The 25813-nt window shown below is 39.6% G+C and overlaps 1 protein-coding gene and 1 long non-coding RNA gene across 3 annotated transcripts; both read left to right on the forward strand.

Moving 5' to 3' along the window:
- The first annotated feature begins 6 nt into the window (after positions 1-6).
- Positions 7-11551, forward strand: MORF4L2 (mortality factor 4 like 2). 2 transcript variants are annotated; one of them, XM_036016648.1, is made up of 4 exons: positions 7-158; positions 1525-1596; positions 7832-7953; positions 9997-11551. In XM_036016648.1, the coding sequence occupies exon 4, from the start codon at positions 10021-10023 to the stop codon at positions 10885-10887; it is 867 nt and encodes a 288-aa protein (XP_035872541.1). In that variant the 5' UTR covers positions 7-158; positions 1525-1596; positions 7832-7953; positions 9997-10020; the 3' UTR covers positions 10888-11551. The 2 variants fall into 2 exon arrangements, with proteins under 2 accessions (XP_035872541.1, XP_035872540.1); XM_036016647.1 differs by having other exon boundaries at positions 7852-7953.
- Positions 5200-25553, forward strand: LOC118498524. The gene is made up of 3 exons (XR_004901007.1): positions 5200-6279; positions 11956-11958; positions 25539-25553. It is a non-coding gene; the product is annotated as an uncharacterized LOC118498524 (long non-coding RNA).
- Positions 25554-25813: the final 260 nt, after the last annotated feature.

Consider the following 25813-nt stretch of genomic DNA (forward strand, 5'->3'; position numbering starts at 1 on the left):
AGATGATTGTGATTGGATGAAGGACATAAGCCCGCCTCCTGGGTGACGTGTCTGCCTATGGATATCAGTTGCCAGAGAAACCTGGCTTTACTATGGCTGTTCGAGGGACGGCAGTGATCACACGTCGGCTGCTGGAATGAACTGGATTCTCGTTTCAGGTTTCGGGGTGGGGGTGGGGAGAAAAGGTTGACGATTTCTTTTTCTCAACGTGTACGTAGAAAAGATTAACTAATGGCTTCACAATCGGGCAGAGCTGAATTTAGGTTCCTACGCCAACGCCCAGCTCGGGCTGGCTCCTGTTCTTAGTGTGTCTCGGTTTCCATGTTTGTAAGATGGTGTTAATAATAAGTGTCTACCTCAGAGACGCCTACTTTAGAGGCGTGTACTGTATATTAGTGCGTATAAGGCTTTTAATAGGAAGCCTAGCTCCGAAAAATATTAGCTGTTATTGCGGCGAGAAAAACCCGCGTAACAGAATGAGAAAAAACATAAATTATGTAAATTAGTTCATTATAGTGCTTTTCCTGTACATCAGCTTCTTTCCTAGAAGAAATTAGAGATATGAGGCGTATCAATATTTACTGATGGAATATTATGCTATTTGGGAAATTACCTCAAATAGCGGGGATTGGAATATTCCATATTGAAAAGTTTAAAAAATGGGGGAGGGGTAGGAAGATATGGAGGAGAGCGAGCTGGATGGAGATGTACCACATGCGGAGTAGGCCTTGTTTGGATCCTGATTCGAACACAACGACAGAAAAAGAAAAACTGCTTAAAATGCATCAAGAAAATTTGAAGATGGATTTGCTATTTGATGTGTTTTTAAGGAATTGATGTCGATTTTTTTAGACGTTATAATGGTATTGTGGTTATGTTTTCAAATGGTCTTTCTCTTATAGAAACATAGGAGAATACAGATTAAATAGTAAAATGTCTGGGATTGGCTTCAAAATACGTTGATGACTAAGATTTTTTTCAAAATAATCTCAGCAATAGGAGAAAGTAAGGAAAGGGCATAGGTGAAACAAAATTGGCCCTAAGTTAATAATTGCATAAGCTGAGTGATGGGCATATAGCGTTTCTTATATTATTATATATTATTTGATATATGTTTGAAATTTTCCACAGTAAAATACAGAAAGTCAGCTATTTTAAAAAATAGGAGTTAGGGGGAGCAGTGGGTGGGGTTATGGATGAAACAAGATGGCCTTCAGTTGGTAATTGTTGAAGCTGGATGATGTTCTTATGGGTTTGTAATATCCCCTCTACATTTTTATCCATTTGAAATTTTCACTAATAAGTTTTAAAAAGGCCAAGCAAATTACTTTATCAAAAATCAGGGTAAATGTACAATAAAGTAAATTTGGAAATGTAACCACAAAAAAGGGAAAAGAAACACATGTACTTGATCAGCTTTGGTGTCTTTTGTGTGTGATAAAATGCAAAGCTTGATGGAGGAGTAGACCATCATCTCATACCTTTATTTTCTGTTCTTTCCTATCCCCTTGTTTGACCTTCTAGGCCACTATCAGAAAAGCTAAGTTTGCTGTATGATAAGGATCAGAAGATCTGATCCTGATTACAGAATATTGGGTAAGTACCTCCCTTGCCCTGGCCTCAGTTCTCAAACAAGATAATTCCACATTACTGTCCATTCTTTACTGCCCAGGAATGTTTTAAAGATTAATAAGTGTGTATCTGGGAAAGCACTCTAAATTCTAAGAGTGAAGGGATGGACCTGAGTCCATTGGTGCTTCCAGTACAGAAAGTGCCCAAAAAGCAAAGGACTGTGTAATCTTATATTCCTTGATAAAAGATACTACAATTGATCCCTGATAGTCCCATATATCCATGTATTATTTTTTTTCTTACTTTGTGGCAGCAGAATTTAGTGGTTAAATGCAAATACTAGACTTCCCAAATTTAAATCCTGGCTCTGCCACTTAACTGTGTGATCCTAGGCGAGATATTTACTCACTTTGTTTCTAAATTACCTCAAAAGTAATATAAAGATAGTAGTAGTTCCTACTTCATAGGATTGTTAAGGGGATTACATATAGAGTATCAGGGCAGTGCTTGACATATGAGTGTTTGCTTTAATAATTATGGTTCTATCAGTCCTTCTGGTACACTAATAAAAGCAGTGGATACTTCTTTTTTGAATTGTGAAAAAATTAATACTCTTGGTTTCTCTCCTGATTTTCCAGAAGCAGCAGTTACCACTAGAACTGAATTCTGAAATTATAACTTGTCCTAACAATCTAGAAAGATATTGAGTATATTGATAAAGAAATTTTGAGGATCTATAAATTTAAACAGCAAATCATAACCATATTCAGTCTTCTAGCAGCATTTATATTATTTCTCCTTCATCTCAGACTCAAAAACATATGTTACACATAAAGTAGTCCCAAGGTCCAGAAGAAAGAATTGATATAAATGTAACTGATATACAGGTGCATTTAAAGATCTATTCCAACAAACTGTAGGAGATGTTGTTCACACTCATTTGTGATACACCCATACACAAAATGTTAGCATTTGGAGTCTGCATTCCTGGATGTCCCATCACTTGGCATGAGGAGGTGAAGGAAGTTTTTTCAGTCTTGACAGCTTCATTTTCCCATGGAATCACTATATTTTCCTTTTTTTCTCCTCTCTTCTCTCTTCTGAAAGCTAGGTTGCAGAGGAGGGCGCTACCTGGTGGAAAATGTGCAGTAGATGGGTAGGCACAAAACCTTTAAAGGAGGCCATTTGAGAGTGATAAAGGGCTAAAGGAAGAAAGATGGCCTGTTAGGCCAATAGGAGGAGCTCAGAGAAGGCAAGAGCAGGGTAACCTGAAATGGAGAAAGCCTCAAGGAGAAAAAGGACCTTGACCTGGGCTTTAGAGAATGTACTGGACTTTAGAAGGAGGGAGGGAAACCAGTTTGAATGGTATGCCCATAAAGCGTACTGTATACCATCATAATTAGCTGCAAAGTCCAGCTGTAGTGAAATCCATGGATAAGAATGGGTCAGAAAATCATTGTGGGTTTTAAATATGTATATTTCAGTATAAATTTGTTATATAATTGATTGATCTCCTTGTAATATAAAAAATTTAGATATTACAGAGTAGGCTCAGGTTTCCTTTTCTTACCACCCCAATTGTCTTACTCTTCCCCAGTTAACCATTATTATCAGCTTTATTTTATTCTAGATCTCTAAGTTATGTACCTGTTTAAAAAATGTGAATGGAAATACATAAAATATTGTTTTGTGGTTTTTTACATAAATATGCTATCACACTATATAGGTACTATTTTGCAACTTGGTGTGTTTAATCAAATTGTATGGGATGTCTTCATGTCCATTCATAGAATTCTATTCCTTACACAGTGGCATTCCTTTAACTAGCATGGTACTCCCTATTATGGATGCACCACATTTTATTTTACCAAATCCTTATTGATAGTCCTCTGGGTTGACTCCAGTGTTTTGCTACTTCAAATAATGCAACATGGAAGATCTTTGGAACCCATTTACAAATATTACTCTAGGGCATCATTTATGGCTTTGAACTATGATAAGTAAACCAATGTGATATTGGTGTGAGAATAGATGTATTGCTGTGACAGAACAGATTACCTGGAAACATTGATACCTTTAAAAATTGAATAATCAAAAATCATTGGGAAGAGAGGACCTTAAAAGAGACCCATATACCTCTAGGAATTTATAATGTAATAAAATAGCATATCAAATCAGTGAGGAAAGGGTGGGCTCTTTAATAATTAATATTAGGAAAATGAGTTACATATTTGGAAGAAACTAGAAATACCAAGAAATACAGGAAGTTATTTTAGACCACTTTGGGGGGAGCATTTTCCCTAGGCATCACAAAAATGCCAAAGTTCACAAAGGAAAAGGTTGACACATTGACAATTGGATAAAATATTTCCAACATACCAAAAAACACTTAGTAATTAAGAATAAAAAATCTAGTAGAAAGGGGGACAAAAATATTCACATAACAAAAAGATAATATGAAAAGCTCAATATCACATAAATTGACATAAAATACCTTATTACATGCTGGATTAGTCCCCCCCCAAAAAAAAATTTATAAAAGTTAATCCAGTATAGCTGAAGGTATAGGTGAATGAGCTTTCACATTTTTTGCTGGGGGTTCAAATTAAGGTGGTTCTTCACAAATTTGCCTCTTAATAGTACCAAAGATAAACCAGGAAATCCTTTGAACATTTCCCACTTCCTAATGCCCTAGTATCTGTACACTGATCTGAATGTTCATTAATATGGGAGGGGTTAAATTGTGGTATCTAGAGATTATAGAATGATGGAGATATTAAAAAGCATGAGCCTAGGTATGTGGAGACGGAGGTCCATGATAAAATGAGAAAAGGTACACAGCAATGTGTGTTACCTTTGTCAAGATAAAGTAAATGCATGGTACATGTGTATATAATACATTAAAAATATTTGGGTAAATGTGTACATAAAAAGATTTGACAGCATACACATTCTGGGATTGGGGAGGGGAGATAGTAAGAATACCCACATATATTTGGTATTCATAGGTATGTAAAGGAAAGAGCACTCAATAAAGGGTGCCACAGCATAATTTGGGGGAAAGTATATCAATTCATTCCATAATTTACATAATACTAGGCAGATTAAGGAACTAGAATAGATAATCCATAAAAGCATGCCATCTTAATGTTTTTAAGCTTAAAAGGGAAAAACATTGCATAAAATTTCATCAACATCAGGTATAAAAGTTGAAATCACTAAGAACCAATTCAAATAAACAAGATCTAAAATATAAATGGCCAATAGGCACATTTTTTCAGTGTTGGAACATCAATAAAGTGCAAGCTGAGAAATTGAACCCATTCTGTACCAAATTCACATTAAATGAGAGCAGCTGAAGAGTGCTGACCAGTGTATGAGGTGGGAAATTGGTAATGTATTACCTCTTGACCCACTAAATCTCCATCTGGGAATCTTAAAGGAATAATGAAAGAGCAAAATGGTTTAATTATAAATTGGGGTGGAAATAACACTTGAAGGGAGGCAGAGAAACATCAATGTGTGGTTCCCTCTCGTGCCCCCTACTGGTGACCTGGCCCACAACCCAGGCATTTGCCCTAGACTGGGAATCAGAACGGGTGACACTTTCACAGGCAGGCACTCAGCCGCAGAGCCACACCAGCCAGGGCAAAATATTTCTTTAAAGGGGAGATCTGAGATTTGATATCCATTAGGAGCTCACCTGTATAAATGAGCCTTTACACAATAGTTAAAAGACAGGAAACAGGCAGACAGGTGTGTTTTCACAATGTCTGGTGTACCCTAGAGCTTGACTTGTATAGAGAACAATGGAAGAAGGCTTGACTTGTTCCTAAATAGTGCTTATATTTCCCACTTTGGTTGAATCACCTCACTTGGGCTCACTATAGTGTACCTCACCAGGGATATAAGTGCAAAATATTTTTAACACAAGATCTATGGCAAATGGAAATTAATGGTATAGTTTCATAAGCAAAACTAACACATGGAACATTTAAATACTAAGCTCTGGAGTACTGTTAATTTCATATGGTATTGAAAATGGGAGAGGGCTAGAGCAGTTAGGGGAGATTTAAAGGAAATGGGACTTGAATGGTACATAGATAAGGGAGATGAAGGGAGGAAGCATGATTGGAGTAAAAAGGAGGTTATGGTGTACTAAGCTAGTAGACAAAAGCCTGAAATTGAAGAAGGGGATGAGCAGATCAAAAATTCAAGGCAGCTCAAAGCACTAGAGAGAGGCAGCATTTTAAATGAAGGATGTGCAAGAAAATTTACCACCAGTCTGTGGAGGCAGTGTAAGCTGGGGAGGGAGGTACAGAGTGCAGTGACCTGAGTGAGGTTATCCATAAATTTGTATGGCAGCTAGGAACCAGACGTCAAAAAGATGGATATTCCTTTCGACAACTGGCTTCTGACTCCCAGGCAGTAATAGTTGCTTGATCTGTAGGATACTCTGGTGAAAGTGAAGGAAGGTACTGACACAATTCTTTAGAAAGGTTTTCTCTGGCTTTATGCACCAGCCACAAAGCCTTGACTAGCGGTGCAGGTGTCAATCAACTTGGAACATTCCATGAATGATAGAAGTGTTTGTAGAGAATGACAAAACTCACCCACTTAATGAGAACCAGGTAGAATTCCTTTATATACACACGATCTATACCAAGGACACAGGTTCAGCTATCATTCTTAAGTTCCTTTTAACTAGTGTGGCTTCCAAAATAGTTTGTGTTCAGCTTGGCTCTACTTTGTATCATACAGTCTGATTCGCACTAGGCTATCTTAACTTTATTTAGTTTGTAGATTAACTATCCCCTTGTTTTGTGGATGCTCTGTACTGTATTATTAGCCCCAGGTGGGGTTTCTGGATTTAATCTATATTAACTAAATTTTATGGTGTCATCAGACATTGTGTCCCTATCACAATTTCTTTAAAGATTTTATCTTTAGATAGGGGAAGGGAGAGAAATATCACTGCGTGGTTGCCTCTTGCGCACCCCCTAGTGGGGATCAGGCCTGCAACCCAGGGATGTGCCCTGACTGGGAATTGAACCAGCGATTCTTGGTTCACTGGCTGGCACTCAATTCACTGAGGCACACCAGCCAGGGCTCCATCACAGTTTTTTTAGAAACATTATTTTGTCACCATAATAGCTTACAATAAAATGTCATAGTACACTGGTCAGTGATCCTTCACAGGATGTATCTGTATATATCCCTCAGCCAGAAGGCTTCAGATTTTCAGAGGGTCATTGTCTATATTCACAAGTTTTGATGCTTTCTGAGGACCACAGTTGCCCTTTAAGTTCTGCTCAGAGCTTTTGTCATTTAGCATATTGTTTGCCTAATGGAAGTGCTAATACCCAGGTCCCTCTTCCCAATAACTGACTTCTGTGATACAGGGCTGTAGTTTTCTAGCATTGTTTACTTCTTATTGCCCTCCCTCAAGGCTTCCCTGACACCTGCACACATTGTCTTAAGGGCTAGGGGTTGGCCAAAGGGCTTTTTCTATGGATGAATGTTGTAGTACAAGGGAAACCTGGTTTAATCCTGGTCCACTGTCCACCATTCTTTCCTAGAGATTACCTTGACAGTAACAGTCTGGTATTTCTCCATCAAGATACTTTTCTTTATACTTAGACATGTCAGTTTAAACTACAGAAATTGGATCACATTGTACTTTAGAACCGAGACTGATGTTTATTTCTCTCCTTTCTGTTTTCTCTTTGGGATCCTATTGTACAAATTATATGCAGTCTGCCTATTTATCTAATAACGTATAATTGAACATCTTCCCATATCAGTACATGGATCTCTACTTAATTCATTTGAATGTTTTTCCATAGTGTGCATACATAATTTATATTGTCATTTCCCTATTGAAGAATACTTAGGTGTTTCCAGTTCTCCAGTATTAAAAAACACCACTGCAATGAACATCTTTTGTGTCCTTGTTCACATGTGCAGGTATTCCTGCAAGGTCATATGCTAGCTGTTTAGCCACATCGTGTTTATGAAATTCTTAACATGAACAAACCTGTGAAAGCTATGGGTAATTTTCCACATTCTGTAGATCAGAAAAAGAGGCTAGCAGAGCTTACATAGCTTGCCTGAGGCCTCACAACTCATATATGGTGGAGCCTAATTGAAATAGTATAACAACAGAACTCATTTTTTTCTCTGATGCCATGGTTGTAAACTGTGTTTATAATTAGGTTATTTTTTCCTTGTATTTCACAAAAGTTTGTCTTCATTGCAGATACCTGCTTTCATTTCTAGGTTGTATCTCCCACCTCATCCTTCCAGACCATCCTGAAAGATCTGTAAGATTCCATTTGAGAGAACACTAGTTCTTGGAAGAGCAAGAGGGAAGAGGATTACGTAAGTCTAGGAAATTGTTGCATCTGTCACACCATAAGAATCACAGAATACTTTTTTTATCTTATATTACTAGACCTCTCTGCTGTATTTTACACTGTAGATTGTTTCTTTTCCTTATTGAAACTCAACTTCTTTTCTAAAATAATGTTTGTCTAATTCCCCTCTGGCTACTTTGACCATTTTCATTTTATTTGTAGTCTCTCTCTGCTTGGGCCTTAAATGTCATTCTTTCCTAGTTTGTTTGAGAATCCCATACTTGGTTCAGTTTTTCTTCCTCTATTCTCCATGAATGATTTTGTGCCTCATAATTTCCACTACTGTCTATGTAATGATTACACTCAGATCTCCATTTCTGGGTCTGGCCTCTTACCTGAGCTTTAAGGTCATATATTTAACTGTACACCTCATGTTTAATATTTAGATCCAGTACTGAAATTCTTTCCTCTCTAATCCATTTTCTCCTCAATGCAGTCTCATTTGGAGATAATACTAATGACATGATCACCCATTCTCAGAACCTGGAGTACTCAGTGACTTCTCCCTCACCAATATTACCCACTCCAACAAGCTATCACTGAAAGTGGTATGATGTACCATTTCTTGTTTGCTCCCAAAATATTCAGTCTATAACTATTATTATACTAACCTTGTTTTATTTTGAGCATATCATAAGGTATATGAATGTCTAATCACTATAATTAATTTTTTTTAAATATTATATACCTTATGATGAAATCACGGTAAGTTTGCCTCCCATTTGACACCATACATAGTTATTGATTATATTCCTTGTGCTACACTTAACATTTCCATAACTAATTTTATAACTGGCAGTTTGTACTTCTTAATCCACTTCACCTTTTGCACCCATCCTCCCATCCCCCTTCCATGTGGCAGCCATCAGTTTGTTCTCTGTATCTATGAGTTTCTTTCTGTTTTGTTCATTGACTTTTGTTTTTTAGATTCCACATGTAAGTGAAATCATATGGTATTTGTCTTTCTCTAACTTGTTTTACTTAGTATAATAATCTCTAGGTCTATCCATGCTGTTGCAGATGGTAAGATTTTACTTCTTTTTATGGCTGAATAATATTCCATTGTAGAGGTGTACCATATCTTTATCCATTTTCCTATCAATAGACACCTAGTTTGCTTCCATATCTTGGCTATTGTAAATAACACTGCCATAAACATAGGGATGCATATATTTTTTTGAGTTAGTATTTTTTATTTCTTCAGATAAATACCCAGAACTAAAATTGCTGGGTCATATGGTAGTTCTATTTTTAATTTATTTGGGAACATTCATACTGTTTTCCATAGTGGTTGCACCAGTGTACAATCTCACCAATGTCCTTGTTGTTTTATAATTGTCACTTTAAATATTTGAATCCCTAGCATGTAGCATAGTACCTGTTCTGAAGCAGATACGCAGTAATTTATGATGACTTAGATTTATGAGTAGATGAATTACCTATTTATTATTTTATTGCTGATTCCAAACAAACTATTAAAAGTCAGTGCTTCTGTTAATTCAATTAATTTCTCAGGCTTAAAATTGAAGAGCCACTTTTGACTCCTCCCTCTCCTTCATTTATCAAATTCTATATTCAGTCTTTCTTGACTCTCATCACCCTAGTTTAGGCCTACCTAGCTAGACTTTATACAAAACCTTTACTCTTGCTCATTTTGCCTCCAGTTAACTAAATCTTTCTTATTTCTTTCATGTTGTCTTTTTTCTGTTGGGAAATCTTGAATTTCAGTTCCACTGCCTTTTGTAGTTTCTTTCCCATTTAATTTATTTTTTTCTCCAAAATTATATTCCTGTCTTTTGAGTGGTATCAAAAAAAAATTTGGGGGCAAGTCTGTTATAGTGGGTGGTGATGGTAAAAGAGAGAGGGAGGAGGTAGTAAATCACTTAGAAATGGTCTTAAAATAGGATTTGAAATTCAAATTCCAAGAGACTGGCATGTGCTTTATGAAGCATGGTGTGTTAAAAGTCACCAGAGAAAACAACCAAGTAAAATACTTTATATGTTACAGTGGTTGAAATAAAAACAGGGTTGAATGAGTTCCAGAAAGCAGGGTTCTCAAACTCGTGGACAACAACCTACAGAAGAAGACAACTTCAAAAAACCAACTAGAAGCAATATGCAGAGAAGTAAGATGAGAGGGGCCTCGTCAGGAAAGAAAACAGCTGGTCCACAGCAGAAAAATCTGGAACCAGCCCTCCCAGGCAGATGGGGGGGTCGCTCTGCAGATAATCCCCCTTCAGGATCTGTGAGGAAGACCAGAAAGAATAAACAGAAGACTCCTGGAAATGGAGATGGTGGCAGTACCAGCGAAGCCCCTCAGCCACCTAGGAAGAAAAGGGCCCGGGCTGACCCCACTGTTGAAAGCGAGGAGGCATTTAAGAATAGAATGGAAGTCAAAGTGAAGATCCCTGAAGAATTAAAACCATGGCTTGTTGAGGACTGGGACTTAGTTACCAGGCAGAAGCAGCTGTTTCAACTCCCGGCTAAGAAAAATGTAGATGCCATTCTAGAAGAGTATGCAAGTTGCAAGAGATCACAAGGAAATGTCGACAATAAGGAATATGCAGTGAATGAAGTTGTTGCAGGAATAAAAGAATACTTCAACGTGATGTTGGGCACTCAGCTGCTCTACAAATTTGAGAGGCCCCAATATGCTGAAATCCTCTTGGCTCACCCTGATGCGCCAATGTCCCAGGTTTATGGCGCACCACACCTACTGAGATTATTTGTAAGAATTGGGGCAATGTTGGCATATACGCCCCTTGATGAGAAGAGCCTTGCATTATTGTTGGGTTATTTGCATGATTTCCTAAAGTATCTGGCAAAGAATGCTGCATCTCTGTTTACTGCCAGTGATTATAAAGTGGCTTCTGCTGAGTACCACCGCAAAGCCCTGTGAGGGTCGAGGGTCTACTGACCACTCAACTATTATGTCTGGTATCTGTAAACACTCTTTTCGTTTAGTCTTTTTCTTGTATAATTGATGTTCCTTAAAATTATTAATGTTTAACAGGGCTTATATTTGAGTTTTTCTGTTTTATTTTAAACAGAAAATATAAGGAGTGCAAGCTCCTTTCCTCACTTCAAAGTTGCTACCAGTGTATGCAGTAATTAGGCAAAGAAGAAACATTCAGTAGAACATTTTCTTGCATAGTTGACAACATTGCTTAAATGCTGGTGGTTCTGTCCCTTTGACACTACACAATTTTCTAATTATGTGTTAATGCTATGTGATAAAATGCCCTGATTCCTAGTGCCAAAGGTTCAACTTAATGTATATACCCGAAAACCCATGCATTTGTGCTCTTTTTTTTTAAATGGTGCTTGAAGTAAAACAGCCCATCCTCTGCAAGTCCATCTATGTTGTTCCTTAGGCATTCTATCTTTGCTCTAATTGTTGAAGGATGGTGGTTTGTCTCATGGTTTTTGTATTTGAGTCTAATGCACGTTCTAACATGATAGAGGCAATGCATTATTGTGTAGCCACGGTTTTCTGGAGAAGTTGATATTTTAGGAACTGTATTTCAGATCTTAATAAAATCTGTTTCTAAATTTCAAAGCAAGTAATTTGCAGTGTGTCTTTAATGCTACTGAGGCTGACAAGTCAGCAGGCTCAGGAAAGACCTAGGTGCGGTATCAAAGAGGTGTTCTGACTCCTTGTAAATTCCTTTTCTGTTGGGTGTGGCAGCCAGGAGTGTGCCCTGTCAGGCCAGTTGCCCCCTCTCTCCTCTTAGTGTGGCTTGTCACTGTGGGGATTGCTTTCTAGTGCTGCCTAGAAAAGCCATCTTTGTTCTCTTCTTCCTGTCCCTTATGAGTTGGGCTGGTATAATGGGATATTTAGTGGATATAACATTACCTTACACTTTCGCTTTGCTCTTTCCCACCAGAGGAAGCACATGCAGCCCCCTTCAGTATTACAGCCATCAGAAATACTTGTAGTCCCTAGCTGGGTAGCTCAGTTGGTTAGAGCGTTGTTCCAATACAGCAAAGTTGTGGGTTCAATCCCCAGTTGGGGCACAAACTAAAATCGACCAATGAATACGTAAGTGGAAGAGTAAATCGATGTTTGTTTCTCTGAAATCAATACAAAAATCTTTTAAAAATACTTGTAGATTTTGGGCCAAGGAGAATAGCTTTCCTTAGTTTCAGCATTGATGTCCTGTTCATTGTTTTTATAATCCCTTGGATATAGCACTTGCAATCCTAGAGTAGGGGATCTGTGGAAGAGAGGGATGATGTTGGATGCCTGTACTTATAAATCTATCTTACATGGAAATTTCTCAGTCAAACCAACTTTTGTTTCATAACCATGTTTTATATTTCTTCATTTTTCAATTAGAGTTGACATGCAGTACTAGTTTCAGGTATACAACTAGTGATTAGCCATTTATATACCATATAAAAGTAATCACCATAAGTTCAGTAATCATCTCTCATTGTACATTTATTACAATAATGAATATTCCCTATAGTGTATGTTATATCCATGTGAGTTATTTTGTAATTAGCAGTTTGTACTTAATCCCTATCATCTTTTTGCCCATTTCCCCACCCCTCCCTCATGACAGTATTTTCTGCAGCATGGTTACTGCAAAAAAATTGGAAAACATAATACAAACAAATATGGAAATAAGAATCACATGTAATACAACTGGATCAGTTCAGTCCCAGCAGGAAATAAATGGAATTCAAAATGGATGGTATGATGGGCTTAATAATGAATTTTTCCCCAAGATATCAGGAGAGGAGTAGCGTCATGGTGTGCATTAGTCTTCTAGGGCTGCCTTATTCAAGTACCGTAGACTGGGTGGCTTAAACACAGAAATTTATGATCTCATAGTTCTGGACTCCAGAAGTCTGAGTGAGATCAAAGTGTCAGCAGGTATGGTTTCTTTTGAGGCTTTTTGTGGCTTGTATAGGGCCACCTTCTCCCTGTGATTCACATGGTCTTTTCTTCTGTACCTATCTGACCTAATCTCCTTTTCTTATAAGGAACCCAGTCGTTTGATTAGGGTCCACCCAGATGACCTTATTTGAACTAAATTACCTCTGTAAAGCTTCTGTCTCCAACTACAGTCACATTCTAAGGTACTGGGGGTTAGGAGTTGTACATAAGAATTTGGAGGTGACACAGTTCAGTCTGTAAAATGGTGTTACTACCTCTAGGTAAAGGGAGGGTATAGGAAGAGGGAATGTGGGGGAGGGGTACAAATGTGAATGAGAGGAAGAAGCAGGGTGGGGAGAGGAAGTGGGAGCAGTTGGGGGGCTTACTGGAATGGTAGCTGTGCAGAAAGGGCCAACTAACAGCAGCTGTGATCAGCTGTGATCTTAAGGATGTGGTCAACTCACAGAGACCTTAAAAAGAATCAAAGAGAGAACCCAGGATGGAAGTGGGGAGAATAAATATCCAACTTCACTCTTCCCTCATTTTTATCTGCTGCTGGCCCTTTGGCCAAACTGGAAGCCAGAGGGCCAGGTAGTCTTTGATGTAGTCTATATAGACACAGCCCAGAGGAAAAGTAGATCAGGGGGAAAAATGAGAGATTTTTAGTACAGACATTTCTGAAATAACCATACTTCATACTTTGCTATGTACTCTTAGAATTATATCCTCTGTGGGACCTAGGGCCTGCAACTATATGAGTTCCTAAGAACTCATAGGACACTTGTAAAATAAGTTGTGACACTCATGAAACACTCTGTGAAGGTTTGTTTCCATTGTTACTGAAACTCTGAATAGCCTGCTAGCAAACAGATGGGTGTTAGAAATACCACATTTTAAACTTGTCTTTAACTGAACATTAATATGACCCTGAGATCCAACCATAGCATGTTAGGGGGATATCTGTTTAAGTTATTATGGGGGATCCCCATCTCCATTAGCTGTACAAATGACCTATAATGTTATCTAGCACCAAATCCTGAGGAAGTCTCCATTGTCATCAGATGTTTGTCCACACTGACTAGGGATGAGATGCTCATTTACAGTATCTGCAGCTCCCTTGTCCCTGCTGCCTCTGTCCAATCCTCTGGTTAGGGAAATCTTTGGCAAGACTAGGTGTCCAGCTTCCCTTAGCCCACCACAGTCTCCCTTGGGTCCTGACATGGAAAAATACTCATCTGGGCTGTAAAGACCCACAAACCCTGACCTCTCTTCTCTTAATGACCTCAAGTGCCCTCCATTCCCATCCAGGGTTATCTGCCTTGATTTCATCAAGGAATATAATCCTTTTAAAAAATATAAAAGACACTGGCTTCCAGCAGCTTCTCCTTTCTGGCCCTGACACAAATCTCCCTCTCCTGAATCTCTACAGGAAATGGGAGAGAAAAATGTAAGAATACAATACACATGTTAGCATTTCAATGACTGATGATTCAGTATTTTTCAGTTCACAGGTGGTTTCTTTTTATTTTAACTGATTTCTTCTTGTTGATGGTTTCCTTTAAAAAAATAACACCATATATAGGAACATTTAAGAGAGGCCTAAAGTACTTTGTTAGTACCTAAATCAGGCTATCCAGTGATAAAATAAAGCAATTACAATAAGTGTACCCAAACTATTACCCAATCACTGTTGTTTTAGCAAGGTTCTCGATTTTCAAACTACACAAGTGATATGCTTTCATCTAACCATCTAGATACCTAAATGACTTCCCTTCTAAAACTAAAGGGTGGTTTTGAAGTACTGTACATTTTCCCCATGAGGTTTAGCACCCAGCTGACATTGTGGGTCCATAGTAAATAGCTGCTATAATTGTTACTTTCATCAATATCATTATCAACATAAGCCCATTTTCTGTTCAGGAGAATGTATGTGGATTGGTACAGAAGCATATTATGAAATAACTCTCATGACCCCATAAAACATCCAAAAAGTAAAGGTAGCCATTAAATATAAGGCCTGTCTTGCCTAAGACAAATTTCTGGCACAGAATAAATGTTCAAACATGATCATTCTCTTTTCCCAAAAGGAAAAGGTGAAAAATACATTCCTAAGGTCTGTGGTTCTCAACCTGGGGTACACACACTCTTAAGGTCTTCAAAGATACCATTAAGAACTAAAGACCTCTTGCCCTGGCCAGTGTGGTACAGTTAATTGGAGAATCATCCCATAATGGAAAGGTTGCAGGTTCAATTCCTGGTCAGGGCACACACCTAGGCGGCAGATGCAATCCCAGTCGGGGCACCTACAGTCGTGTACGGGAGGCAACCAATGAATGCTTCTCTCTTGCATTGATGTTTTTCTCTTCCTCTTTTAAAGCAATGAAAGAGCATAGAGACTAGGCTGACAGCTCTGGGTGGTGATTGCAGGGGGGACAAGGATATGCAGAGGTGGAAGAGAGGGGGGGAATAAATGGTAATGGATAAAATGGAATTAAAAAAATAAAAGCAATGAAAAAAAGTCCTCAGGTCAGGATTGAAAAAAAGCTAAAGAGATCTTATTTCTTTCCTCCTCTTCCTTTTTTCCTAATTCACTAATTCATTATGAAGGTAACAGTTAGTTGAGCTAATACTTAGCAAGTCTAAATTAATCATTGCCTAAGCCCTGGAGAGCTACAATAAAAAATTGAAGGTAGTGTGGTAGAGTAGGGAAAAGGTAGAATTTTATTCAGACAAATCTGTTAGAGCACAGGGCTGATCTCTTATTTGTATAATCTTATTCCTTGTTTGTAAAAGTAATTGAATTTTGATTAGTGTTTATGAACTGGGGAGAGAGGAATCTCTGGGTATTTTGCAAGGACCCTAAACCTGATCCCTCTCTGATGCCTCACCACCAGGGCTCCCACTCTCAAGTACTGTCTCCTTAGAGCCATGGCATCCTGGTTTGCACAGGGCTGTCTCTCCAGGGTCCATGATTCTTAATGCTGTCTGCTCTGGAGTTGGCCAGGCAAGCTGGCTCTTGGACATGTGTTGGAGATACCAGTTTTCTATCTGGACAGGGAGGTGGTAAGGGATCCAAGAACCAGGCTCTGAATGCTGTTGACCCTCCACCATCAGCACCTTCAAAAGCATCTTCACAGCAGTTCACAGCTTCATGGCCCTGGCCCCCAAGTCATGGGCTGGACTTGCAGCACATAGGGGTATTCATACAAGTGGTGACACCCTTTTCTCTTGAGTTGAAGGGCCACATGCTTTTGCAATCTCCCTTTACCTATAGTCTCCTGTGCTCCTGGGCTTGGGCTGATGCAGACATCACAAGCACTGCACCAGGTACACACACAGCTAAAGTCATTGCAGAACCACCCCAACAGGCCAGAGCACATCCAAGGCCCTTCTGGAAGTCTGAGCAAGGTGGGTAGGAGAGCAATGGGTGAGGTCTTGTCTGAAATCCATCCCTATTTGGTGTGGGGGACTTCTTCACTGAACTCTGAGGGAAGGGCCAGCCCCTTCTGCTTCAGCTCCATGTTACCTGATCAGGCCCAGGTCAGATATCTTCTGGCTCAAAGATGATCCCAACCAATGTTCCCAGTTAGAAATCCTTGGGGCTTTATGTCTTCCCCTACAAAACATTCCCCCCAAAGAGAAAGAGAAGTAGGGGAAGGCAAAATGCTCTGAATTCAGGTGGGGACAGTCATCATCTTCCAGGTAAATATGTTAAGGACAGCCAACCATCAGCCTAGAAGAGTCTGGTGCCTGCTGCAAGCAGGAGCAAAGAAACCAAAGTCAGACAATGTGGAGACGAGTGTGCTTTGTTGAACCTTTCCATATCCTGCCTGAGTGCCAGGTAGATGAACTCATCCTATAAAACTGCCACAATGAGCCCATGGACCTTCATCTCTCTCCTGCCAGAATCCAGTCCTACCTTCCATAACCTTAAAAACTTCTCTGGAGAAAACAAAGTCCCCTCAAATGGCATCACACAGTGAAAAAAAAAAAAAAAAACAAGCTCAAGGGCATAATGCTGGCTTACCATTTTGTGGGCTAATTACCAAAGAAGAACTTTGAATTTATTTTCAATGCATTTTACTCACACTGGAAGGGAGCAATACAAGGCATTACATAATGTCTGTCATGGAAAATAAATCTTGCTATTTTTTCATCTCTCTTAGCTTTTTATTCTGTGTATGGTCTTGTTTTTCTGCAAGAAATCTAAATTTTAGGTAGTAAAATTGGTGAGGATTTTAGATTCTTACTTGAAAAATATGCTTGCACAATAATTTCACCCTTTTTTTAAAGATTTTATTTATTTATTTTTTAGAGAGGGAAAGGAGGGGGAGAGAGAGAGAGAGAAACATCAATGTGCGGTTGCTGGGGGCCATGGCCTGCAACCCAGTCATGTGCCCTGACTGGGAATCAAACCTGCGACACTTTGGTTCGCAGCCCGCACTCAATCCACTGAGCTAAGTCAGCCAGGGCATAATTTCACCCTTTTAATTTGATACAGTCATCTTCTATTTATGCCATAGTGTATTCTTAGTAAAATCAGGAGTATATTGTATACAGCACTGGCTCTGTGACATATGTGCTAATTTGCAGAAAAGCAGGTTTAGTGGGAATGGGGTAGAGCCCAAGTCTGTGCACTTTTTAAAAAAGATTTTATTTATTTATTTTTAGAGAGAGGGGAAAGGAGGGAGAAAGAAATGGAGAGAAACATCAATGTGTGATGTGTGGTTGCCTGTCATGTGCTACCTACTGGGGACCTGGCCTGCAACCCAGGCATGTGCTGTAGACTGGGAATCGAACCAGTGACCCTTTCATTCACAAGCCAGCACTTAACCATTGAGCCACACCAGCCAGAGCAGGTCTCTGCACTTTTAATAAGAGAAACAATATATAAAATATATAACCGATGTTGGGGTCTTCTGGTCCCGATGGAGGTATAGATAAACACAGCTCACATCCTTGCACAGTCACATCAAAATTACAACTAAGCTATAGAACAACCATCACTCAGAAATGTTGGAAATCGAGTTGAATGGAAGTCCAACAACTATGGAATTAATAAGATGACATCCATCCAGACTGGTAGGAGATGCAGAGACACAAAATGAGCTGCTCCCACACCCATGTGTGGTGGGTAAAATTTGGGAGATATACCTTGGGAACAAGGGGTCCCAGCCCCACACCAGGCCCCCCAGCCCAGGGTTCCAGTGCCAGGAAGATAAGCTCCCATAATTTCTGGCTGTAAAAACCAGGAGGGATTGAATTGGTGAAAGGAACTACTGGAGTCCCAAGCCATACCCGTTAAAGGGCCAGCACAAGGACTTACTCAGATTCACTCCCTCTGATCTCCAGCACCAGAATAGTAGCTTGCAGGCACCAGGGGCATACAGGGAAGAACTGAAGTGTCTGGCATTAGGGCAAGAGCTGGGGGACAGCTTTCTCCCAGACAAAAAGGCAAGCAGATGCCATTGCCCCTTTTCTGAGCCATCCCTCCACAGAACCACAGAGCTGGCAGGCGGATGCCATATCTGACACTCCAGTAACCCAGCTAACACTGTTTGCCCCCACCATGAGGAGTCCTTGAGGCTCTGCTCCACCCAACTTACAGCCCACCCAAGGGGGTAACACTGGTTTTTACATATGAATGTCTGGTCTCAGCTCAGGCTTCACATCTTCCTCAGTCCTCTCAAACAACAAACAGCTTCAGTGAGCCCTTAGCCCCCATACCACAGGCTAAGTGTCCCCAGGCCCAGCACTAGAAGCAGTTGGCTTAGGAATACAGTTTGGCTTCACCTGGGAACCTCCAAGTGCAGCACAAAAAGCACCCATTTGTACATTGCTTTGTAGTTCATGCTGGGTGGCCCCAGCCAGAACACAGATGGTAGCTGACCTTGGCCTGCATTATCCGGGAAAACCAAGAACTTGCTCACCCAGTAGACAGCTACAGACCTCATCAGAACACCACCACCCTACTCCTGCACAGCGGATCCTCCAGAGAGGAAGAAGGTTGGTGGTCAGTGGTCACAGTCAGTCCTTGCAGCTGACTGGCCTGGCTAAATCCCTTCAAATGACCTGACAACAGTAATTGAGGCTCGACTACAAGAGGAGGGTGTACTCAGCCCACACAGAGGGCCCACCTTGACTACCCAGCTTAGGCTGTGCCACTGGACCTTATAGGACAGCTACTACATTAGGCAATACTACCAAGACACAGAGTCAAAGCAGCTCTACCCAATACATAGAAGCAAATACAGGGAGGGTACAATAATGAGACAAAGAAACATGGTCCAAATGAAAGAACAGATCAAAACTCTAAGAAAAGAACTAAACAAAATGGAGATGGGCAATTGATCAGATGCACGATTTAAAACATTGGTTATAAGGATGCACAAGGAAGTTAGTAATTACTTCAACAGCATAAAAAAGACCCAGGCAGAAACGAAGGATATACTAATGGAAATTAAGAACAATTTATAGTGAGTCAACAGTAGAATGATGAGGCCATGAATCAAAGCAATGATATGGAACACAAGGAAGCAAAAAATGTCCTGCCAAGATGGAGGTGTAGGTAGAAACCGTTTGCTTCCTCACGCAACCAAAAGGAGGATAACAACCAATATAAAATCAATAAACAACCAGAAGTGCCAGAAAATCAAACTGCAAGGAGCTCTGACAACCAAGGAATTAAAGAAACAAGCAAACAGAACAACCAGACTGGTGTGCCAAAACAAAGAAATATGTCCCAAATGAAAGAACAGAGCAAAGCTACAGAGAGAGAGCTAAGCAATGAAGAGATAGCCAACTTATCTGATGGAGAATTTAAAGCCCTGGTAATCAAAATGCTCACAGAATTGATTGAGCCTGGTCGAAAAATGAAACAAACAAACAAAAACAAATGAAAGATACCCAAAATGAAATAAAGCAAAATATTCAGGGAACCAACAGTGACAAAAAGGAAACCAGGACTCAAAGCAATGATTTGCAACAAAAGGAAGAAATAAACATCCAACTGGATCAGAATGAAGAAACAAGAGTCCCCCCAAAGTTAAGAAAGGCTCATGATTTTCTGGGACAACCTGAAACATTTCAATATCCGAATTATAGGGGTGCTGGAAGGAGAAGAACAACAGCAAGAAATTGAAAACTTATTTGAACAAATAATGAAGGAAATCTTCCCCAATCTGGCTAAGGAAATAGACTTCCAGGAAGTCCAGGAAGCACAGAGTCCCAAAGAAGTTGGACCCAAAGAGGAACACACCAAGGCACATCATCAAGTTACCCAAGATTAAAGATACATAGAGAATCCTAAAAGCAGCAAGAGGAAAGGAAAGAGTTACCTACAAAGGAGTGGCAATAAAGCTATCAACTGATTCCTCAAAAGAAAACTTTCAGGCAAGAAAGGGCTGGAAAGAAGTATTTGAAGTCATGAAAGGCAAGGACCTAGATCCAAGATACTCTATCCAGCAAAGCTCTTATTTAGGATGGAAGGGCAGATAAAGTGCTTCCCAAATAAGGTCAAGTTAAAGCAGTTCATCATCACCAAGCCATTATTATATGACATGTTAAAGGGACTTATCTAAGAAAAAGAAGATAAAAAATATGAACAGTAAAATGACAACAAACTCACAACTATGAACAAATGAAACTAAAAGAAAGGAAAAACAATGAAAACAAAAACTAAGCAAACAACTAGAACAAGAATAGAATCAGAGAAATGGACATTACATGGAGAGATTTTGGTGGGGTTGGGTAAGGAAGACATGGGGGGAAAGGTACAGGGAAGAAGAAGAATTGGTAGGCATAAAATAGACGGGGAGAGGTCAAAAATGGTATAGGAAACAGAGAACTCAAAGAACTTATATGTACAACCCATGGACATAAAGTAAGTGGGGGGAATGCTGGAGAGTGGGGGGTGCAGGGTGGAGGGCTGATAAAGGGAAAGAAATTGGTAAAACTGTAATAGCATAATCAATACAATATACTTTAAAAAAGGAAGCAAAAAACAAACAATTGGAAAAATGGGAAGAAAAAAGAATCCAATAAAATGAGGACAGTGTAAGCAGCCTCTGGTACAACTTCAAGTATACCAACATCTGCATCATAGGTGTGCCAGAAGGAGAAGAGGAAGAGCAAGAATCTGGTAATCTATTTGAAAAAGAAAATGAAAGAGAATTCCCCTAATTTGGTGAAAAAAAATAGACATGCAAGTCCAAGAAGCACAGAGAATCCCAAACAAGATGGATGCAAAGAGGCCCCTCCAAGACACATCATCATTAAAATGCCAAAGATTAAAGATAAAGACAGAATCTTAAAAGCAGCAACAGAAAAGTAGTTAGTTACCTACAGGGGAGTTCCCATGATTGTCAGCTGATTTCTCCAAAGAAACTTTGCAGACTTCCAGCCAAGATGGAGGCATAGGTAGATACACTTTGCTTTGTAGTACAACTAAAAGAAGAACCATGACAAATTTGAAAACAAAAATCAGCCAGAACTGCCAGAAAATCAAACCGTATGGAAGTCTGACAACAAAGAAGTTAAAGAAGAAACATTCATCCAGACTGGTAGGAGGAGCAGAGATGGGCAGCCAGGGTGGAGAGGAGCTGTGGCAAGGCTGTGGCTGGAGGACTAGGGCAGGCGAGGTGGTGGCTGGCAGTCCCACGATTGTGTGTGGATAAACTGGAACAACTGGGAAGTGAGACACTATACAACCCAGGGTTCCAGTGCAGGAAAATAAAGCCTCAAAGCCTCTGACTATAAAAACCTGTGAGGGTTGTAGAGGTGGGAGAAACTCCCAGCCTCACAGGAGAGTTGGTTGGAGAGACCCACAGGGGCCTACAATGTACATAAATCAAACCACCCGGGAATCACCACCAGAAAGGCCTAATTTGCTTGTGAGTAGTGAGAGAAATGACTGAAAGCCAGTTGAGTTCGGAGCAAGTGACATTGTCCCCCGGCCCCTCCCCCACACATGGTGCCACAACTCAGAGAAGTCGGTTGCCCTACTCTGGGGAATACCTAAGGCTTTGCCCCTTCCATTGTAACAGGTGAGCCAAGATAAAGAAATATGGCCTAAATGAAAGAGCAGATCAAAACTCCAGAAAAACAGCCCTGGCTCTTGTGGCTTAGTGGATTGATTGCCAGCCTGCCATCCATGGGATCACTGATTCTATTCCCAGTCAGGGCACATTCCTGGTTTTTGGGCCAGGTCCCCAGTAGGGTGTGCATGAGAGGCAACCACACATTGATGTTTCTTTCCCTCTCTTTCTCTCTCCCTTCCCCTCTGTCTAAAAATAAAATAAATAGTCCTGGCTGGTGTGGTTCAGTAGATTGAGCACCAGCCTGTGAAACAAAGGATCAATGGCTCAATTCCCAGTCTAGGGTACATGCCTGGGTTGCAGGCCAGGTCTCCAGTAGGGGACATGTGAGAGGCAACCACACTTTGATGTTTCAATCCATCTCTTCCTCCCTTCCCTTCTCTGGAAATAAATAAAATATTTTAAAAAATAAATAAAATACATAAAATCTTTAATAAAAAAGATTCTCTAAAACAAAAAAAAAAATCTCCAAAAAACAACTAAGCGATGAAGAGATAGCCAGCCTATTTGATGCAAAGTTCAAAACACTGGTAATCAGGATGCCCACAGAAATGGTTGAGTATGGTCGCAAAAATAGAGGAAAAAGTAAAGGCTATGCAAAATGAAATAAAGGAAAATGTACTGGGAACCAACAGTGAAGGGAAGGAAACCATGACTCAAATCAACGGTTTTGGAGCAGAACGAAGAAAGAAACATTCAACCAGAACAGAATAAGAAAGAAGAATTTGAGAAAATGAGGAGAGGTTTAGGAACCTCTAGAACAACTTTAAACTTTACAACATCAAAATCATAGGGGTGTCAGAAGGAGAAGAGGAAGAGCAAAACAGTGAAAAGTTATTTGAAAACATAATGGGGAACTTCCCTAGTCTGGCAAAAGAAATAGACTTCCAGGAAGTCGAGGAAGTTCTGAGAGTCCCAAAGAAGTTGGACCCAAGGAAGCACACACCAAGGTACATCATAATTACATTAGTCAAGATTAAAGGAGAGGATCTTTAAAGCAACAAGAGAAAAGGAGACAGTTACTTACAAAGGAGTTCCCATAAGACTATCAGCTGATTTCTCAAAAGAAACCTCACAGGCAAGAAGGGTCTGGAAAGTATTCACAGTCATGAAAAACAAGGACTTACATACAAGATTACTCTGTCCAGCAAAGCTATCATTTAGAATGGAAGGGCTGGTAAAGTGCTTCCCAGATAAGGTCAAGTTAAAGGAGTTCATCACCAAGCCCTTATTATGTGAAATGTTAAAGAAACTTATCTAAGAAAAAGAAAATGATCAAATCTATGAGCAGTAAAATGACAACAAACTCACAACTATCAAAAACTGAACCTAAAAAACAAACAAACAAAAAAATACAAACTAAGCAAACAGAACAGGAACAGAATCACAGAAATGGAGATCACACTGAGGGTTATCAGCAGGGAGGGCGGAGGAGGAGGTGGGGGGGAGAGGGACAGGGAATAAGCATAAATGGTAGGTACAAAATAGACAGGAGGAGGGTAAGAATAGTACAGGAAATGGAGAAGCCAAAGAACTTATATGTATGACCCATGGACATGAACTAAGAGGAGGAATGCTGGTGGGAGAGGGGTTGCTGGGCAGAGGGGAATAAACAGGAGAAAAAATAGGACAACTGTAATAGAATAATCAATAAAATATACTTAAAAATAAAATAAAAATATATATAAAGAAAAAAGAAACTTTGCGGGCTAGAAGGGATTGGCAAGAAATATTCAAAGTCATGAAAAGCTGAGACCTACAGTGAAGATTGTTCTACCCAGGAAAGCTATCATTTAGAATTGGGCAGGTAACGCGCTTCCCAGAAAAGATAAAACTAAAGGAGTTCACCCTGGCTGGTGTAGCTCAATGGATTGAGTGTGGGCCTGTGAACCAAAGGGTCGCTGGTATGATTCCCAGTCAGGGCACATACCTGGGTTGCAGACCAGGTCCCCGGTATGGGGTATGCAAGAGGCAACCATACATTGGTGTTTACCTCTCTTTCTCCTTCCCTTCTCCTCTAAAAATAAATAAATAAAATATTAAAAAAAGGACTTAAAAAAAAACTAAAGGAGTTCATCATCACCAAACCATTATTATATGAAATGTTAAAGGGCCTTATTTAAGAAAAAAAATCAAAACTATGAACAATGAAATGGCAATAAACACATACATGTCAACAGTTGAATTTAAAAAACAAACTAAGCAAACAAGAGGAACAGAGAGAGAATCATGGATACGGAGAGCATTTTGATGGTTGCCAGATGGGAGGGCAGTTTGGGAGAATGGATTAAGAGGTGAGGGCATTAAGAAGTACAAATTGGTAGTTAAAGAATAGCCACAGAGATATAAAGGATAGTATAGGAAATGGAGTAGCCAATGAACATATACGAATGGCTCACAGACATAAACAAAGGGGTGGGGATTTTCTGAAGGAATTGGTTGCTGGGTGGAGGGGGGCATAAGGGGAAAAATTGGGACAACCATAAAAGCATAATCAATAAAATACAATTTAAAATAAAAAATATGTAACCAATTTTAATTTAAACATGAGGACTCAATCCCTCCTCCCACTGTGATCCCTTTGAAATTGCAGATCATACCTTCTATAGAAGTTAACATACTCAGTGAAGCTTACATAGTCAAGTAAATAGAATTATAGTTGATGACCAAGTCATAGTTTTAAAAAATTATTAACCACCACCTGTGTTTCTAGAATTAACTTGATTGCCCTGACCAACTTGGCTCAGTTGGTTGAGTGTAGTCCCATAAAGGGCTGCTGGTTCAATTCCTGGTCAGGGTACATACATGGGTTGTAGGCCTGGTCCTCAGACTGGGCATGTGCGAGAGGCAACAGATTGGTGTTTCTCTCACACATTGATATTTCTCTCCCTGTCTTTCTCCCTCCTTTCTCCTCTATGTAAAAATAAATAAATAAAGTATTTAAAAATAAATAAAATAGAATTAATGGGATCAATAGAACAACACCATAGGTTTTATAAAGGTAGTTTAACAGAGAAATCATGTCTGATACATACATATATATATATATATATATATATATATATATATGCATATATATACTACTTTAATGACTTACAAAGTGTTTTTGTTGATGTGGGTAGAGTATAAGGGAAAAGTCTTAGCTTGAATGTTACCTTCCTCTTTAGTGCAGACAAGTTGAGCACGCCAGCTAAATTGATAAGGCAAGCCTGACAGAAGAGAACTCACCCTAAGTGAGTGTTAGGCAATGAAAACCAAAATCCTTGGAGATTATTTGGGAAGGAGATTCCATTTCCAAGTATACAGCATTGTGTCTGGCTCACAAATTTGTCTTCTAGCCCAGGTCCCAATGAACTCATGTTTGAGTCGAGGAGAAAAGGGAGGCTTTCAGGAAAAAAAAAAAGGAAGGACTATTTTATTAAGAATTATTTAATATATTGAGTTTAAGTAGCCCTGGGATGCTATCCACCTGGAGGAATATAATTATTATTATACTTATTAATATAAAGGGAATTCACTGAATATTTGTAGGAAGTACAATTTAGCTTTGGCCCAGCAGGGACTCCGGAGCAATCAGTGAGGCTTTGCGCCTAGAGTGTCCTCTGATGGGCACTATGGAAGGAGCAGGACCAGGAGAAGCGGTAGCTCTGCCCAGCAGACATGGCAGTATCCAAGGGAAGGGAATAGTAGGATAGGAATAGAATGTGGCTGTCACCTGGAGTCTCAAAGGAATTGTTTCCGATTACAAGTGAGCATTCCTTTGGTTCTCAGCCACTGAATTTGAAGGGATTCTCTAGGGGTTGGGGTCCTGCATGTTGTAGGTAGGGGTAAAACAGCTCATTGCA

Source organism: Phyllostomus discolor, chromosome X, assembly GCF_004126475.2.
Source record: "Phyllostomus discolor isolate MPI-MPIP mPhyDis1 chromosome X, mPhyDis1.pri.v3, whole genome shotgun sequence".
NCBI classification, from domain to species: domain Eukaryota; kingdom Metazoa; phylum Chordata; class Mammalia; order Chiroptera; family Phyllostomidae; genus Phyllostomus; species Phyllostomus discolor.

Excerpts from the sequence above, each read along its gene's own strand:
- MORF4L2 (XM_036016648.1), top strand. The coding sequence starts at position 10,021 with ATGAGTTCCAGAAAGCAGGGTTCTCAAACTCGTGGACAACAACCTACA.